Genomic DNA, 17779 nt, shown 5'->3' with positions numbered 1-17779 from the left:
TTCTCTTGACAAACCCCGCTCTAGAAAATCAAATGACTGATCACTCTGGTGTGTTCTCCAACTGACCCTTAAACCTCCTCTTATACTTTTCCTGTTGGTCCTTCAACGGCTAAGATTACATCTCTAATCAACGGCTAAGATTAGATTTGGCTTGATCCATGTCTTTTAGAACCTTCTAACCCAGTTTTAGACTTAGGAACTCCATTAAAAATATTAATTATTTTAATATCTCCTAAACGGGGTAGACTCTGCCTAAACTATTTATGGGTCTTGGAGATCTCATGTGTTTTAGCCTCTCCACCAATTTTCATGGCTAGAGCACATCCGATGCTACCCGAAATCAACATTGCCTACATGCCCATGACCAAATTATCAACAAACTTTGTGGACCTCCAATCCCTGTTGTTCAAGTCTTCAATATGCCATCAAACAATGTAGAGCCCACAAACAATGCCTGACATGTATTACTATTAATGTTGCCTCTTAATTTTCTTGACAAGGACCAGATTGTCATTAACAACTGTACTAGAGGATGCATCCATCTAATGGCCAACCAAACCTAGGCCATGCCCATCAGTCAGCTAGTTGTCGTCACATGACCATCATGCTTTCCAAGTCACCATGGCCATCATTTCTTCTTACTAGCATATTTTTCTTGTCACTAAATAGTCACCCCAAGTCTTGGAGCATTTTGGAGGTCTATAGTTAGGGTTTATCCCTTGGAGGTTTGAGATTAAATTTTTGTGATAAAACCCTAGGGTATCTTTGGTGGAGAAGAAGAGAAGAGGATGTCTTGCCTTGGAGGATGTGTTGGAGTGATTCTTGCATATTTGAGCTCCTTGGTTGAGCTAGTATTTTCTTGTTTTCCATAGCTAGGATTTTGGAGAGCTAATGGACTTGTACTAACCTTAAGATTAGACTATGGTATGTACATGCACTTTATCTTGAGCACATGAAGATTTCAGCTGTCCAATACTTGTGCACTTTCAAAAACTGATTTCATGAATATTTGTTTTTCTTGTATTATTATTCAAATCTATATATGTCTTGATGATTTTACATTAGTGAAAGAGGAATTGTTAAAGTGATTTGACATCTTCATTGAGGAATATAGGGGCTGTTTCACTGCTGTTATATCCACTCTTTTGCTTCTGTTATAACTGCTGTGAAAGTGAATTTTTTCAGATCTGGTTTATGTGGGATAAGCTGCCCTAGAGGGCTGAAACTTATCCAGGTTGTCTGGTATCTTTTCTACGTACATTGCCTAGAAATTTGGGCTGTTAGAAAGTGAAATATTGTACTTTTTCCATTGCTGGTCTATACTCTTTCACAACATACCTAAGGCTGAAAATTCACTGGGTTAAGATCTGGGAAACCTCTAGTCAAAGAGGATAAATTTTCTGTTTTGCATTAAAGTCATTCAGAGAAAATTTCAACAATTGGTACTTCCAACATTCGTTTAATGGATGGTCTTCCTAATAATTTGGTCAGAACCAGGAGTTTTCATGTGTCTATTTAATAGAAACTATCAACAAAATCTAGGAGAATGTTCAACATTATACAGTCATATATCATTTATATTCTCCAGAATTTTGGATTTTCAGAATAGTTCTAATTTTACTCATCCAACTCTTGACTGTCGTCGCTGGTAACTTAGAAGTAGGATTTACCAAATATTGCCTTGAAGTTTGAACCTCTATAAAATTTCTATGTCAAATGATATTTCCTTTTACATTTACTATTTTTTTCTTATAAGGTATTATAACAGAGATATATGTTTATTGCGATTATCATTGTCAAACTTCTATACAAGATTAAATCATCAAGAAAACATTGCTTAGTCATAGCAATAAAGTTTCTAGTAATAGAAGCGAATTGCAAAATCTCCCTATTTTCTACCATTTCATTACATTATGCACAAATCCTGCTAAAATGAAGATTGGCGAGCATCATTGTCCTAATCATCCTAGTCAGCCACTAGTAATGATTGTTGTTTTTATTATTAACAGGTACATACATCTACTGATCCTGTAATGTCCCTTTTTCCAAACCTTGGTAGCAAAGACCATCTCAGTAGCCTAGCTAATCCCCATAGGCTAAAGAGTATTATATATTAGGGAATTAAATAAAAAGTGACCAAGGAAAAAGAATATTATAAATCACTTTATTAAAAGAGGAAAAGGACCTATGTATTTGAATGACCCAAGGTATTGGGATAGCCATGTCAATAAAAGGAAAGGACAAGCTCATTCATGGGCATGATGATTGGATATTTGATGAATTGATATTGGAGCTCTAGTAGCTTATTGTGTGAGGGGAAACCCTTGTGGAGATCCCAGTTTCGGTGTTGGAACTATACACCCTAGCTAGTGGCGATTAGTTTCGTTGATGAAGGATCCACCCTAGCTAGTCAAGAGAGAGAAACACTTCAGGTTTTTCATTGGTGCGCATCAGAGGAGGAGGATCAAAGATCGAAGTTCGGATGAAGGGTCCAATTGCAGCAATACACATAACTTCAAGAAGGACTGATTATTTGTTGAAGACCGAAATATTTCCAAGGAAGAGGGACGAGTTGATTTAAGAGGAAACCAGCAAAATTTTGCTAATAGGTTCCATGAATCATTTTTGTGTAAATTTCCCCATAATTTATTAATTAAAATTGGCTGGAATTTTGCTATGCAATTTTATCTAGAAATTATGGTTATTGGCTCTTTATTTTTCGTGTGGATTGAAATAAAAATGTGGGTTCTCCAAATTGTTCCTCTTGAATTTAGCTAAATTTTACGGAAAAGTTATTCCTTAAATTTTTCTAGGGAAATTTGGGGAAAAGTTTGGGATGATTACAAAATTATTTAAAAGGGGATATTACAGAATCTTATTAGTTTCAGCACTATTGGTATGTATCCTGAAAATAATCTGCAAAAATGTTTTGCTCATGTATATTGTGATGTACCCATGGTATGCACAAGGAGCGATCATAGAACTGCAAGAAAAGGCATGAAGCCATCTAATCCAAAAGAATAAAAATATATTGAATGATATGACAATGACTACAATTGAAAATTGTCACCTGCTTAAATTCTATATAATGTCAAGGAGATGATACACAATGAATGGTCATGACCTTATATCCTAATTAATAACAACTAATAATTATTATTTAGTATTATATATTATAGCCCAAGAAGGTCGCTCAGCCAATTGTTGCCAATGTTGTTGGGCATTTTGCTAGTTTTGTGCTGACAGGTGCCTAGTTCAAATTCCCTTAGGTGATGTGCACTAATCTACACCAATAGGTTTATCATGGATGCCATCCACAATGTGAGGAAGCATCCCGGTGTTTCCCCACAAGGTTTCCCATGGAAACAAAACTATTATATATTATAATTAGTTATGTGCTTACAACAGATAATGGGTGCATTCCAAGTAATCCCCTCCATAAATGCTTCAACCTCATATTAGAAACCATCAATCGTGTTGGAGTTCAAGTTCCACCATGAATCAACAACAAAATGTAGACTTCACCTAGCACATGAATGCTTGTGTTCACCATGAAGATTGGCAAATGGATTCCTCCAGCAAGAAGAATGTCATACATATTATGTGGATCCAAAATATAGTGAGGAGAGGATAATGCAATGTAATATCCCTAAGGAAATTTTACAATAAATAATCAAAGCATGCATAAACATAAACACACAGAAAATTACTCAAACATCAGAACACCAATTTAGAGCCAAATACTGCGTTGCTGAGCCATTTTATTGATAATCATGAAGTACAATAGGTGCTTGGAAAGTATGCACCTGGGCTTGCCCAAGGCAAGCTAGCTAAGCCCAAGTAATGAATATGAGATCTCCTCCAAGAGTGCTAGCTGGTTCTCCTTGGCTCTGCGCTGAAATGCCCAGAAAATGAGTTGTTGGCTGTGTAGAATGGCCACTAGGGCCTCCTCTGGTGGTCAGAAAATTTCGGGGGATTAACCCCCGGCTTTCCACCAAATACCCAAAATAACCCACGAAGGAATTGGCCAATGGTTGACCTTGGAATTTTGGCCCTATTTTCCCTCAATGGCTCTATTGTTGGGTAATTCAACCCACCTGTCAATCCTGTTGCAAAAGGCCCCCAAAATAGTTGCAATCTCCAACAAAATACTTCCCCGAACTCCTCCTCAAGTCTCAACCCCAAAATCACTTCACTCCTCAACCTCCAAGCATGCCTCCTCCAAGAACTGTGCAATCCCTACACTGTTGTTGTTGAACCTCTCCACAAACTCGCACTCCATGTTGCTGGTACGAACTGGAATAGATGGAACTCCCTCCTTGGGCTGGCACTCGAAGTCCACTGAAGCAAGGGTTGAGATTTCCGCTCACAAACACTCGTGTGCTAAACATCACTTGCAGACTTGGCTTCAGCTCAAGCGTGCTATTTCAAAGACAATTTCTCAAAGATCACTAAATGCCCAAAATCAGTGCCTCTTGCTCCTTTTGTCCAAAAGCCTCCAAAATGCCCATGTGGGCCCAGCTCGACTTTCCCCCACCAACTTCGCTCCAATGGGTGTGTGTTTCCCTTGTGGGCCGCATTTCTCTATGGGTGGCCCCCACGTTCCACTAGAGGCTCGATTTTCCTCCTCCATCTTCTAATGTTTGGGCTCACTTTTGACCAAAAATACATGTGGGGCCTCTAAACCCACACTTCCTAAGTGCTAATGCGAATTTATTCAAAACTGGGCAAAATTGATATTTCACTTAGCAATGTTGCTAAGTGGGAATATCACATGCAACAATAGCAATGGAATATTGATCTCAATCTTGGGATTCAACTAGTAATATAAGATCGCTAATGAATGTTATCTCAATCTTCTAATATTCATTAGGCAAGGATTGAAACTTCATCAATGTATATGGCTCAACTTGATTCGTCTCCAGTGTAGTGGTTTGAACTTCAATTTCATTATCTACATTATTGAACATAGATTCTATGATTGTCAAACATGGCCACACATTTATTACATAATGTCTGACAAAATTTATATCCAACAAAGCTTTTAGTGAAACATCTCTATTTCTCTTTCCACTTGTTCAGTGTAGCAAGCGACAAGGAAGAGGTTCAGGCTTCTTCAAATATCAGACCAGTGAGACCCATATCTCTTCTTGTCCCTCCCGGACAAGTCATCCTTCTTCCTAAGACGTTTGAGGAGCTCTCGTCCCATACCTCAAAAGAGACTCCATTGAACTGGCAAACAAAGCAATTCTAGGAGGCCTAGAGCCAGAGACAAGCTTCCTTGGCACAAAGTACCACTCACCATGTTCCATCAAGCATCTAGTGATTTATTCGAAGTTTAGACCCCCGCACCTTGAAAATGTTAGGAGTCAACATGAATGGTGTGCTATCATACTCTATCACACTATAAATTTACATCAAAGAAGGGATCCCATTGGCATCATACCTTTATGTGATTCCATATGATGCTCTTTTTTACCTACTGGAAGAAGCATGAATGCAAGGGAAAATCAAAGGTATCTTATAACCTTATGGTAACCAACTCCTTAATGCCCACTTAGCAAATTCTCCCAACCTTGAATGTTAGGAGTTAGCATAAATGGTGTGTTCTCGGAGTCTATCGTATTCTACATTTCCAACAAGCAAGGGTTCCCATTGGCATCATATCTCTATGTGATATGATGCTCTTGGTATGCTCTTGGTTACTTATTGGAAGAAGTATGAATGCAAGGATGAAAACATAGGTATCTACTAACCAAATGGTAACCAACTCCGTAATGCACACCATGTAGATGACTCAACTCTCTCACCTAAGCTCACTTAACATTCTATGGAGGGCACAATGTTATAATTGGTAACTTTGCAAACTACATGGGGCAGTTGTTAGTAAGGAGAAAATGGAGGTTTTCCTTATTGCACAAGAAGAGCCCCCATATAGCTGCAGCTAGGCATCCTTTTTGACATATAGGTTTCTCTTCAATATTAATGGAGGTGGATTGTGGGAAAATTTGAAGAGAAGACTCTTGCTTCGTCCATTCTAATTTGCCACTTATGGGGTGAATTACAAATGTCGAAAAGAATTTTAGCATTATGACATTTGTATTGCTCCACATGAATCTTTCTTTCTCAATTTATGTATAAATCCCTGGAGACAGGACCTCCCTCATGCGGCTTGTGACATGGGTTTACCCTGTGATCAAGGGGTTCTGTGCCTTCCTAAAGTAAAAGCCCAAAGAGTGGCCTGTGTCAGAAAATGGGTGATACAGGGAATGGACAGGATGCCCCCTTTGGCAACTCTTAATGCATCACCAAATTCAATTGGCTCAGCATATTACAGAGATTAAAGGTCCTTTTCAAATCTGTGATAATATCAATAACGCAAAGGCATTTGTGATCTAAAGTTTCATTGCACTCAAGAGGGCATGGGCACCTTGGTAAACAATCTCTGAACTTCTCTGTTGGCAATTTGAGGGACCTTGTGAAGCTTGGGATCTAGCATCCCAGCCAATATGAACATTCTAATCTTCAAGGGGGAAATGGGACTCTCACCCAACTATGTAAGTAAAAGGTTGCCAAGGTAAGGATCATTTTTTTGGAAGGACTTAGGGGATCCATAAACTTAGCAACGACACACATGGACTCTGAACCACACTCAAAAAGCTTTGTAGTGCTAATAAGTTTGGTTTAGAAGTTCTTTGCCCTATGATTCCATAAAGTTGTTTATCCAAAACGTAGATACATGGGGGAAGGCCTTGTCTGGTTTGATTGGGGATGGAACAATGGGAAGCCTTTATATATATGCGACAAAGGATCTTTATGAGTTGGTTAACAACTCCTTTGATCTATGTACCCACTTAAATAAAGATGAGGTTTGAAGATCTGGTTGAACGCTAGCTACAGAAGTGTCATGCCATTTGGAAGGCTCATGCCCCACTTAAAAATAAAGTTTGGGCGTGGAAACCAGTTCAACAAGGACTGGTTGTCATGAGTAGGTTGAGAAAAGTTGGCATTACTAATTTGGTATCTAAATTGTGTAGTAAGGACGATATAATTCAACAAGTTTCTTGGAGATGTCAGACTAACAAATTCTTTTGGCCATGGTTTCCAGCTGAGTATCATGCCTTCTATGTACCTCCAATTCCATGGAATGGGCCTCTCCTGGGGGCACGTGAATGGACGATGACAGCAACAAATTGCTTTGGCATTCAGTCTGTTTTGTTGTAAATAGCATTTTGTGATAACATATAGTGAAGTTACTTTAATTGAGGTTCCTCACTCCTTTAAGAGATGTAAGAAGCTTTAAGCAAGCATTGGATCTACTCTTGAGAGTTAATCTTAGTGCATTCCATTGTGATGTTCATTCCCTCCCTGTGGGGGTCCAGGTTCCATTGCTGGCCTTTTTAGCTTTTGTAGATCAGGATTTCCCTGGTACCCATGTTGTCTACACGTTGTAACCACATTCAATACTGATGTACTTATTTGTTCCCTGAGGTAATATATGAAGAATTTTGAAAATATAAACATCCCTCATTAAATAGTCATTATATAATGCTCCAAATGTTAGATATTCTAGTGATTTCACTAATGCAATTAACAACTTGGCCTTCGTGCCTTAAAAGCTCAGGCTGTACATTGCAATCATAGTTGGAAGCATTGCAGCTTACACTGTCTCCAAAGGTGACTGTTCCACCATAGATAAAGAATCATCCACTTCCTCCAAAGCACAAACCAGTCCAACCTTGGATTTAGATGCGAGTTTGAGTTGCTTTCCTACTCAGAAAGGCTTCTGTGGGAGTTCATTGTTATCCACTCCCACAGTGATTTTTAATATAAAAGTTTAACTTCATATGTAATATTACATGATAATATACCTTTATATATAATATATAACATATATATTATATTGCTATAAGGTTATACTATAACCTTGTAACAAAATTATACTATGCCACAAAATTCCTCAAAATATATGATGGAGAATTGTGCAAACTTGAACTTCTTCAATCTGCAATCTCTGAACTCAAGTAATTTGAAGGATTTGCTTTTTAACATATATTATTCTTCGCTTAAAGCACGTGTTTATCTGAGAGGGAAGGGAAAATTGAGATTCAATATTCACAAAAATGAATGTAGCGAACATTGCTATAGTGGATCAGTATTTCAGGCTGGCACATCTGCACATGCAGGGTCAGCTGGGTATGCACAGGCAAAGGCATGGTGTTTACAGGACAGTGAGTGTGTAGGAGCAATGGAATCTGTAGCACCAGTAACATCTATAGGCAACTAGCATAACAATAAACTAATGGCAGCTGTGTGGTTGAGTGCCACTGTGGGGTGAATGAGGAAATTTTTGTGGGATAATTTGCAAAACAAATGCAACTCAATCTCTCATGGGCCATACCTTTTCATATATATTTCTTTGGCATTGGATTAGAAAAATGTCAAAAGAAAGACTTCCTCCAATAAAACCATTTGAATTTTTTTAAATATACATGGAAAATGATGACAACATTTTCCATATTTGTCTATCTAGGTTTGCCTGGATAGTGTATTATGAATTTATGATTAGTAATTTTGATAATATAAAAAAATGTCCCATAAACTGCCGGACAGCAGTATAAAGCTCTACCTGTACATTAGTGACCACTTGTGCGAGTGTTTTAATCATCCCTGCTACTACATTTGTGCTCCCTCGTTGCCTGGAAATCAAAAGAAAACATAACTTTGGAACTTTATATCAAAGAATTCAATATCCTGATGATTTAGAACTTTACTGACAAATGTATACAGTGTAAAAGAAAAACAGAACAATGTAGAACCTACTCGGAAAAGGAAAATATAATCATCATGTCAAAAACACACATGTTGGCCTAGCCCAAAGGGTTAGCTCAATCAGTTGAATCATCCGCCCAAGGCATGATGCCAATGGGGAGGCCATAGTCCACAGGTTCAAATCTAGTCAAGAGCCTCAGTGTTATCAGTCAATATTGTGGCTGGCAGTTGAGCCATCCCCCATCCATATATTCTGTGGAAACGGGGGTGTTAGGATGATCCTGCAAGGTTTTCCTTGAGAAAGGAAAACATAAATGTCGGCCTAATGTTCACAACTTCACATGGAATTATTGTATTCAATATGAACAACTGAAGGATTGTACTGTTCAATCTCTTGATGTTTAATTTAATAGCTAATGTCTATTAGGCATAGCAAGAAGAAGAATAAGAAATACAGAACAAGACACAGAACCTAACTATTCCAATGCAATGTTGCAAATATCATATCATAGAATATATCAAGGCCCTGGAAAGTAATTTATTGGAAATATCGGAGAAAAGATTGGAAAATATAAGTATGCAAAAATTTGGACCTGAAAACCCCAGAAAAAATTGGCAACCTGAAAAACTCAGGGAAAAAGTGGAAAGATCAGAAGATATTGGAGATTTTTGAAACACTGCAAAGTCAAATTGTGTTATATTCTAGAAAGTCCTCTATGTTAAAAACTTGAGCTCAACAAGTCAGTCACAAACGTTTATATGCTAAATTTGATCATATGGACAAGTGAGTGCCAAATCGTTAACACAAGCTTTAGATCTTGATGGGCTTGTGTTATGTCAATTCCAACAAAACTGCATTACAAACAATAGACAACTGTATCAAAGCTGTCCTTGACTCATCAGAAAAATGCATATAGCTTCCTTTGCTATCGTTGTTAACCCAGATTTTATAGCAATGTATCTTGTGTTCTCACTTGTTATATTTTTTCAATCAGTACCTTCTGTCTTATTGGTAACTAACATTGCAATTAAAGCATGCACAGCTTTAACATAGTTAGTTGCCTTAATGGGGTCATAATCAGTTGGTGGGCGATTGCCTCCAACAATTCAATGGGCAACCTTTTAGAGTATAAAGAGGCCCCCTCTTTTCAATAGCATATCATCACAAGTACAAGGTATTGTACCTTCATTTGTTGGTCAACATTAACCTATGTAACTACATTAACAAGTATATGCCTCTTTCATATAATTACTATTTTACGTGTTATTTGTTGTTTTTCCACAACCCTGGTGTCTAGGAGCCACCCCCCATCCATATATTCTACGGAAACAGGGGTGTTAGGATGATCCTGCAAGGTTTTCCTTGAGAAAGAAAAACATAAATGTCGGCCTAATGTTCACAACTTCATGTGGAATTATTGTATTCAATATGAACAACTGAAAGATTGTACTGTTCAAACTCTTGATGTTTAATTTAATAGCTAACGTCTATTAGGCATAGCAAGAAGAAGAATAAGAAACACAGAACCTAACTATTCCAATGCAATGTTGCAAATATCATATCACAGAATATATCAAGGCCCTGGAAAGAAATTTATTGGAAATATCAAGGACTCATCAGCAAAATACATATAGCTTCCTTTGCTATCGTTGTTAATCCAGATTTTATAGCAATGTATCTTGTGTTCTCACTTGTTATATTTTGTCAGTCAGTACCTTTTGTCTTATTGGTAACTAACATTGCAATTAAAGCATGCACAGCTTTAACATAGTTAATTGCCTTAATGGGGTCATAATCAGTTGGTGGGCAATTCCCTCCAACAATTGAATGGGCAACCTTTTAGAGTATAAAGAGGCCCCAGTACTAGGTATTGCACCTCCATTTGTTGGTCAACATGAACCTATGTAACAGTTGTACTACATTAACAAGTATATGCATCTTTCATATAATTACTATTTACGTGTTATTTGTTGTCAAGGAGCCACCCCCCATCCATATATTCTGCGGAAACGGGGGTGTTAGGATGATCCTGCAAGGTTTTCCTTGAGAAAGAAAAACATAAATATCGGCCTAATGTTCACAACTTCACGTGGAATTATTGTATTCAATATGAACAACTGAAAGATTGTACTGTTCAAACTCTTGATGTTTAATTTAATAGCTAACGTCTATTAGGCATAGCAAGAAGAAGAATAAGAAATACAGAACAAGACACAGAACCTAACTATTCCAATGCAATGTTGCAAATATCATATCACAGAATATATCAAGGCCCTGGAAAGAAATTTATTGGAAATATCGGAGAAAAGATTGGAAAATATAAATATGTAAAAATTTGGACCTGAAAACCCCAGAAAAAATTGGCAACCTGAAAAACTCAGGAAAAAAATGGAAAGATCAGAAGATATTGGAGATTTTTGAAACACTGCAAAGTCAAATTGCGTTATATTCTAGAAAGTCCTCTATGTTAAAAATTTGAGCTCAACAAATCAGTCACAAATGTTTACATACTAAATTTAATCATATGGATAAGTGAGTGCCAAATCGTTACCACAAGCTTTAGATCTTGATGGGCTTGTGTTATGTCAGATCCAACAAAACTACATTACAAACAATAGACAACTATATCAAAGCTGTCCTTGACTCCTTAAGACTCTAAAGCATTGAGTTGATATTTCAATTTTGTTAGTGCTAAAGAGTCAAGGACTCATCAGCAAAATACATATAGCTTCCTTTGCTATCGTTGTTAACCCAGATTTTATAGCAATGTATCTTGTTTTCTCACTTGTTATATTTTGTCAGTCAGTACCTTTTGTCTTATTGGTAACTAACATTGCAATTAAAGCATGCACAGCTTTAACATAGTTAGTTGCCTTAATGAGGTCATAATCAGTTGGTGGCCGATTGCCTCCAACAATTGAATGGGGAACCTTTTAGAGTATAAAGAGGCCCCCTCTTTTCGATAGCATATCATCACAAGTACTAGGTATTGTACCTCCATTTGTTGGTCAACATGAACCTATGTAACAGTCGTATTACATTAACAAGTATAGGCCTCTTTCATATAATTACTATTTTATGTGTTATTTGTTGTTTTTCCACAAACTTGGCATCTAGGATAGAGTCTTAAATCTACTAGTGCAAAATATAGACAACTTTTTACACAATTTTGTACAATAACCCAATTTTGTTATATTAATCAAACTGAATAATACAACAGTCTAGGGCTCCCATACCAGGGATAATGGCCCTCATACATCCACTAATACAAAGATACAAAATTGGGGCTTGGTGTCAGTCCATCGACAACCAATCTACCCTCAACAAGATACTTTGACCATCTGGCTGATGTAGCATGCAATCACAACTCCTCTCGGTCGTACCCTGTACCTGCCCGGTCCTTCGGCTCCCGATCTGCAGCACTGCCTCTATCAATGATCCAAGTCCATCTGGCCACTGAACCTCGACTATCCAATCTACTCATTAGTTGTGCCTTAGTCCATCAAGAGCACAACACATTGAGACTCCTGTCGAGTTGTTTACAACTCCGTTTGTGAACAACTCTCAACTGCCCAATGCTACTCCTCAGCTACTTAGGGACTTCAACCCACTATAGTCATCTTGCACTGCTCCAATGAAGACTAACATAGGGCAGGGGGGGCTACCACCTATCACTGCAAGATGTCCATCTCTCACAATGAACACTGCTAGGAGGATTGCCCATCTTTTGTTGTAGATGTCCTTCTCCACACACAAGTCTAGGGTTGCTCAAACTGCTCCTGGCTGATCAAACCCTTGAGCTCTTCTTCTGCCACTCTAGCAACCACCTAAGTCCATGAAGATGGTGCACACCGAGCTCCAACTTGGGCACTATCACGCTGCCCTCCAACAGACCATAAATGCCCAATCCACTGTCCACACTTGATCCACTCTCACGCTGCCCTCCAACAGACCACGAGTGACCAATCCTTGTTGTAGCATCTTCTCTTGGTTAAGGCATCTGACACCTAGGAAACCCTTCCCCTTAGTTACCAATAGACTTCTTCAAACTTTCTTCTCCTAGGACCTCTCATCCACTAGCATCAACCATCAACCAAGATGACTTCTACAACACACTATTGTTTCCTCTTGCCTCGATTTTTGTGCTTCTAGAAGACTGGTTAGGGCACACCAACTGCCCTAAACCTCTGCTCCAAACATGTGTTAACTTCTCCAACTAGGTTGTCACCTTTGTTGTCCTTCTAAGCCTTCAAAACATTGTATTAGGGCACAAGGCTACTCCTCAACGCACCCTACAACAACCTGCTCACAACAACAAGATGAATCTGCCCCAAACTCAAGGAGAATGCCTTTGTTTAGGTTGCTGCCTCCCTTCAATAGTTGCGGCTCAGTGAGGAGACTCTCACAAGGCTTCACAACCCTACAAATAACCTCCTCACAGTGTTATACCTACAACACTCTCGTGCGGCCCATACAGAGACATATAACACACCAAAATAGCACAAAAAAGCCTCACAACATACCTCAGAAATGTGGCCTAGTTTCTTCAAGGGACCCGCTCCATAAATAGTCCAAGACTCGTCCTTTAGGTCTCCTCACAGGCTGCCTTAGACCTTAGATAACTGTGGCCCAACTCCTTAGGAAATCCACTCCTCAACAGCAGTCCAAAGACTTCCACAAACTTGTCTTCCCAGCCTTAGAATTCGTTGTCCTATTTCAGAGGTATTTGATGATTGACTTGGATGTAAAATGATCTCACACAAGCCCTCTATTTATATCTTTTTCTAGGGCAACGTCTAGCCCAACAAAGGGTCACCTCATGTCAAGACTGACTTGACTTCTCTAGACAATTTTCCCACCCTTAACTTCAAAAATTAATATCTTCACTTGTAGAGCTCGGATTTGAATGATTTTCGTTGTGTTGGATTCGTCTCAACCTCCTCTATCATCTCCATCTATCACATGTCCAATTCTCTCCATGGTTTTTGCCCCACCATCAATGGGTGCAAAACCCCAAGCTTGGATTTCATGCCCACAAAAGACTTTTGTGTGCCAACTCCTCCACAACCCTCAAGCCTAGGGTTTGGAGTACCTCCCAAGCTACAAATCTCAACATTATTCTACTTGGTTAACTATTATAATAACATTGATAAACATACTCTATTAAAATACCATGCTCTAAATTTCTAGCCACTGGAAAAATTTGAGCACACCATTTTGGCTTATCACAAAGTATCGAGAGTCGAGACTAACACGAGAGCACCTAGTCCTATTTGGTGAAGTAGGCAGGGCCAAAAGAGAGTATATGGATGTCCCCCTTCATAGTTCAATAACTGCAACATGCAAACATGAGGAAGGCACAAGTGAAAGATTCTGAGGAGATCCCAACTTGTGCATGGACCATGTTAATTAAGAAAATATCAAGAGACAAACCAAACACTGCCAACAGTTGAGATTGCATTTTAATGACAAGAATTTTAATGATGATCCCAAGTTTGATTGAAGAATCACATGCAGAGATAATGAGAAAATCAAACACACATATCTACATCTTCACATCTTCATGTGCAATGTCTCAAACTGGTTGTCACCGACTAGAATGGGATTTTCTCTAACCTAATATTGCAATCTACCAAGAAAACACACCATCGATGCAAAGGTTGCAAAATAATCCACCCAAGATTGCAAGTTTGGAAATGACAATAAGACAATCAATTAAAATATGTATGTGCATATGACTTTATTAAGAATCACATAATCATTCACAAGAACATAGGAACTGCCACTGAAGTCCTCACATGACCAGTGCCTTTGGCGTTCATCAACAATATTCATGCAGATGAATCTCACATGGTCCTTGTTCTATGTTGTGGCACCATCACCTTGGTATATCTATCATCACTCATATAATGTGTCAAATGTTGATTTTTTGTGTAGCATGAAGAGGTATTCCCGCATGCCAAGAGGCCTCCTCAGTCGGCCAAGAAAATTTATGGAAATTAAAATTAAAATAAATTTTATTTTGGGTTTCATGTAGGCTCAAAAGGGACAAGCCGGCCCCACCATGAAAGGTGTTGAATTTTTTAGCAACTATGGAGAAATTTCCCTAGAAAACACTTTATGTGGTTAACCCCTTTCACCGTTGAAGCGAATTATTTCTCAAGAGCAAATTATTTTTCATAAGAGCAAAAGTTATTTGAAAAATATTTTATAAAGCAATTAGACATGTGCAAAGAAAACCACTTAAGTTATCTAATTCGAATGGATCACTCTAGGAGCTTCCAAAACACTTAATTCAAGGAAGGGATTTTGCCTCAAAGATTTCTATATATTGAAGAGAAGCCTTCATTTGCAACACATCGAGTTCTCTCTCTCTTGCTTTGGTGAACTAGCTCTCGCATTGGTGATCAAACCCTCGCATCAGTAATTTATCTCTCGTATCATCATTGGCAGATCTCTTATTATCAACAGCAGATCTATTGCAGATTTGCAGATCTTTTATCATCATTGGCAGATCTCTTATTATCAGTAGCAGATCTATTGCAGATTTGCAGATCTCTTATCATCATTGGCAGATCTATTGTTTGGCATATCCACTGCTTGGCAGATCTATTATCTAGCAGATCTATTGTTTGGCAGATCTATTATCTACCAAAGGAACTGAATTTAAGTCTGTTCAAGCCACAGAAGGAACAAAAGGAACTAAATTTAAGTTTGTTCAAGCCACAGACAGGACGCCGAGATAGGTCTAAGAAAGTCGCAATTAGGAGGCCATATTAGGCCTGGGATGACCGCAGGAAAAGGCCCAAAGAAGCCCTGTAGAGGCTGCAGAAGATCAGGGCCAAGTCATGCCTATGTCAGCTGCAGGATGACAGATTGAAGGGTTGTTCAGACTTGTTTAGCTGAGCTCCAACACCAAATTTAGATGTTGTTCAAGAACCTAATGTGATGATATTTTGAGGATAAAAATCAGTGGCATTTTTGTATATGGAAGCAATCAAATTTGGATCTGTATCAAGGCTAAGTCTTGTTGATTGTTGTCTACTCATAAATTACTAAAATATCTCCCGAACTGCAAAAAGGAATGAAGTATAAAATTGTTGAAGTGTATGAGACTCCTTGATGTGCATGGTGTGACTCCTAGCTGTTGATGTCATATAATATGGTCATGAAAAGACAAGTGGAGCCAATACATGGTGATTGTCTGAGAAACACTCAGAACATGTGATCTTGATTGACTGCTAAGGCATGATGGCTTGTTGATATGAGAATGTATAGATGAATACGAGTTATTATATTGGCTACGGTTAGATCAGATTGCAAAGGTTTACTTGGTGTTGCATATAGCATTGTGAAGGGTATGTTGTTGTCATGAGACTGTTGTAGCTGCCATGCTATTATATGTGTTCTATGTCATCTGAAGGTTCAGTGTTCCTAAGGATTGTATGCAGCAGGGAGCATTTATGGTGCCATACATAACTATTTGTATGTTGTCGCTAAGAGAGGGTAGTTGTTGAGGTTTGCAAGCGTATGACGGTGTCCTTGTTGAGGAGTTGTATAATGAGCAAAGAATGAGGTTTCAACGATGAACAGGGTTGGATTCGATCTGGGGCACAACTTCCATTGACAATGATGAATCAATTTGTTCATTTTTAGCACATGGACCTGTATGCTCACACCTTGCTTGCTTGCTTTATGAAACCAAAAATTAGTATCTATGTGTAATCCCACATGGAAGAAGAGCTAAACAAACAACTCACATTGGAGAAGTCATAATATGTACCTGGAAAGGAAGTAACAGTGAGTTGTGTTGTTATATAGTATTAAAAGCGTTCATGTACAACTACGTTACAACAAAATCGTGGAGATGTTAGAATGGAGCTAACGGCAAGGTAAAGCCTACTAGGGAGGGCTAGTTAAGTCATATTAGGACAGTGGATTTGTTACAGCTAGGAGTGTGTGGGCTGAAGGGATAAGCTCAGACCTAAGAAGCTGATCAAGGAGTCTGCCAGGTGGGTTGCAAGTTGACAGTGAACAAAAGGAACTGATCTTTGTAGGCAAAGGGCAGCCTGGTACAAGAGTTGAAAGTAAACTTGGAGTATTGCATGCAAATCAAGGTTGTGCGATGCATACCTGGTTTATCTCCTTGATAGTGTTGGAAATACTGAGAGGGGGGTGAATCAATATTTCTTAGCAATTAGCATTAATCCTTTTCAGAGCATTAGTTAATCTTTTGTTATTATTATTGTTCTTCTTCAGATGATCATAAACAATAATCAACAGTAGACAACACCATACAACAATGCAAAAAATAAAACAGAGGACACAGAGATTTTAGGTGGAAAAGCCCCTCTGGGTCAAAAACCACCGAACATTTTTTTAGTAATTGTCTTCTCCCTTTTAAAAGAAAATTGATTACATCAAGATTTCAGATACAACTGAGGGAGGCATCAAGCCCCTAATTCACAGGCCACAACTTGTAGGACGCTACTAGACCCTAATATCTTGTTGCAACTAGAAAGACACCTCAATGCCCTGTAGATCAGGCCACAACCTTATGAGCTCCCCAACACTTTGTTTACCAGCTACTGTCGAAAAAGATGTTTCGCTGCCCTGTTATTTTATCAGCCACAATGCCCCGTGCAAGCCACAACTTGCCCAAGCACCACCCTACCGCCCTAAAGTGTTTTCAAACCACAACCTGACGGTGACTCCAATCACCTGCCTTGCACCACCCTGCCACCCTGACGAGCTAGAAGAACACGTTCCACAATTTTCAAACTGGATCCCCGATACTCTGAATCAATGTAGAATAGTTGTAAGGAAAATGTAAAATAGATATCGAATCCTAGTAGCCGCTGAGCATTGTGCCCACAAACTGGTTGCCGCATGATGCTATACATCAAGCTATCAACTGCACATCACTATCACTACACACTACATATCAATGTTACTGCACAATTGTCATTACTGTTACTGCAAATCACTTCATAACTGCTGGCTACC

At 38.6% G+C, this 17779-nt stretch overlaps 1 protein-coding gene across 1 annotated transcript in view; it reads right to left on the bottom strand.

The window, feature by feature from the left end:
- Positions 1 to 17779, bottom strand: part of LOC149205701 (uncharacterized) — a 374510-nt gene that overhangs the window by 162543 nt on the left and 194188 nt on the right. Inside the window, exon 13 of the mRNA XM_089397482.1 lies at positions 8630 to 8699. Within this exon, the coding sequence (XP_089253608.1) occupies positions 8630 to 8699 (70 nt within the window). The remainder of the gene's footprint in view (positions 1 to 8629; positions 8700 to 17779) is intronic.

The sequence above is a fragment of the Pinus tabuliformis genome, chromosome 1_2, assembly GCF_031772625.1.
Source record: "Pinus tabuliformis cultivar Carrire ecotype Pingquan chromosome 1_2, CPIR1, whole genome shotgun sequence".
Lineage (NCBI taxonomy): Eukaryota > Viridiplantae > Streptophyta > Pinopsida > Pinales > Pinaceae > Pinus > Pinus tabuliformis.
This window is presented reverse-complemented; position numbering and strand designations above follow the sequence as displayed.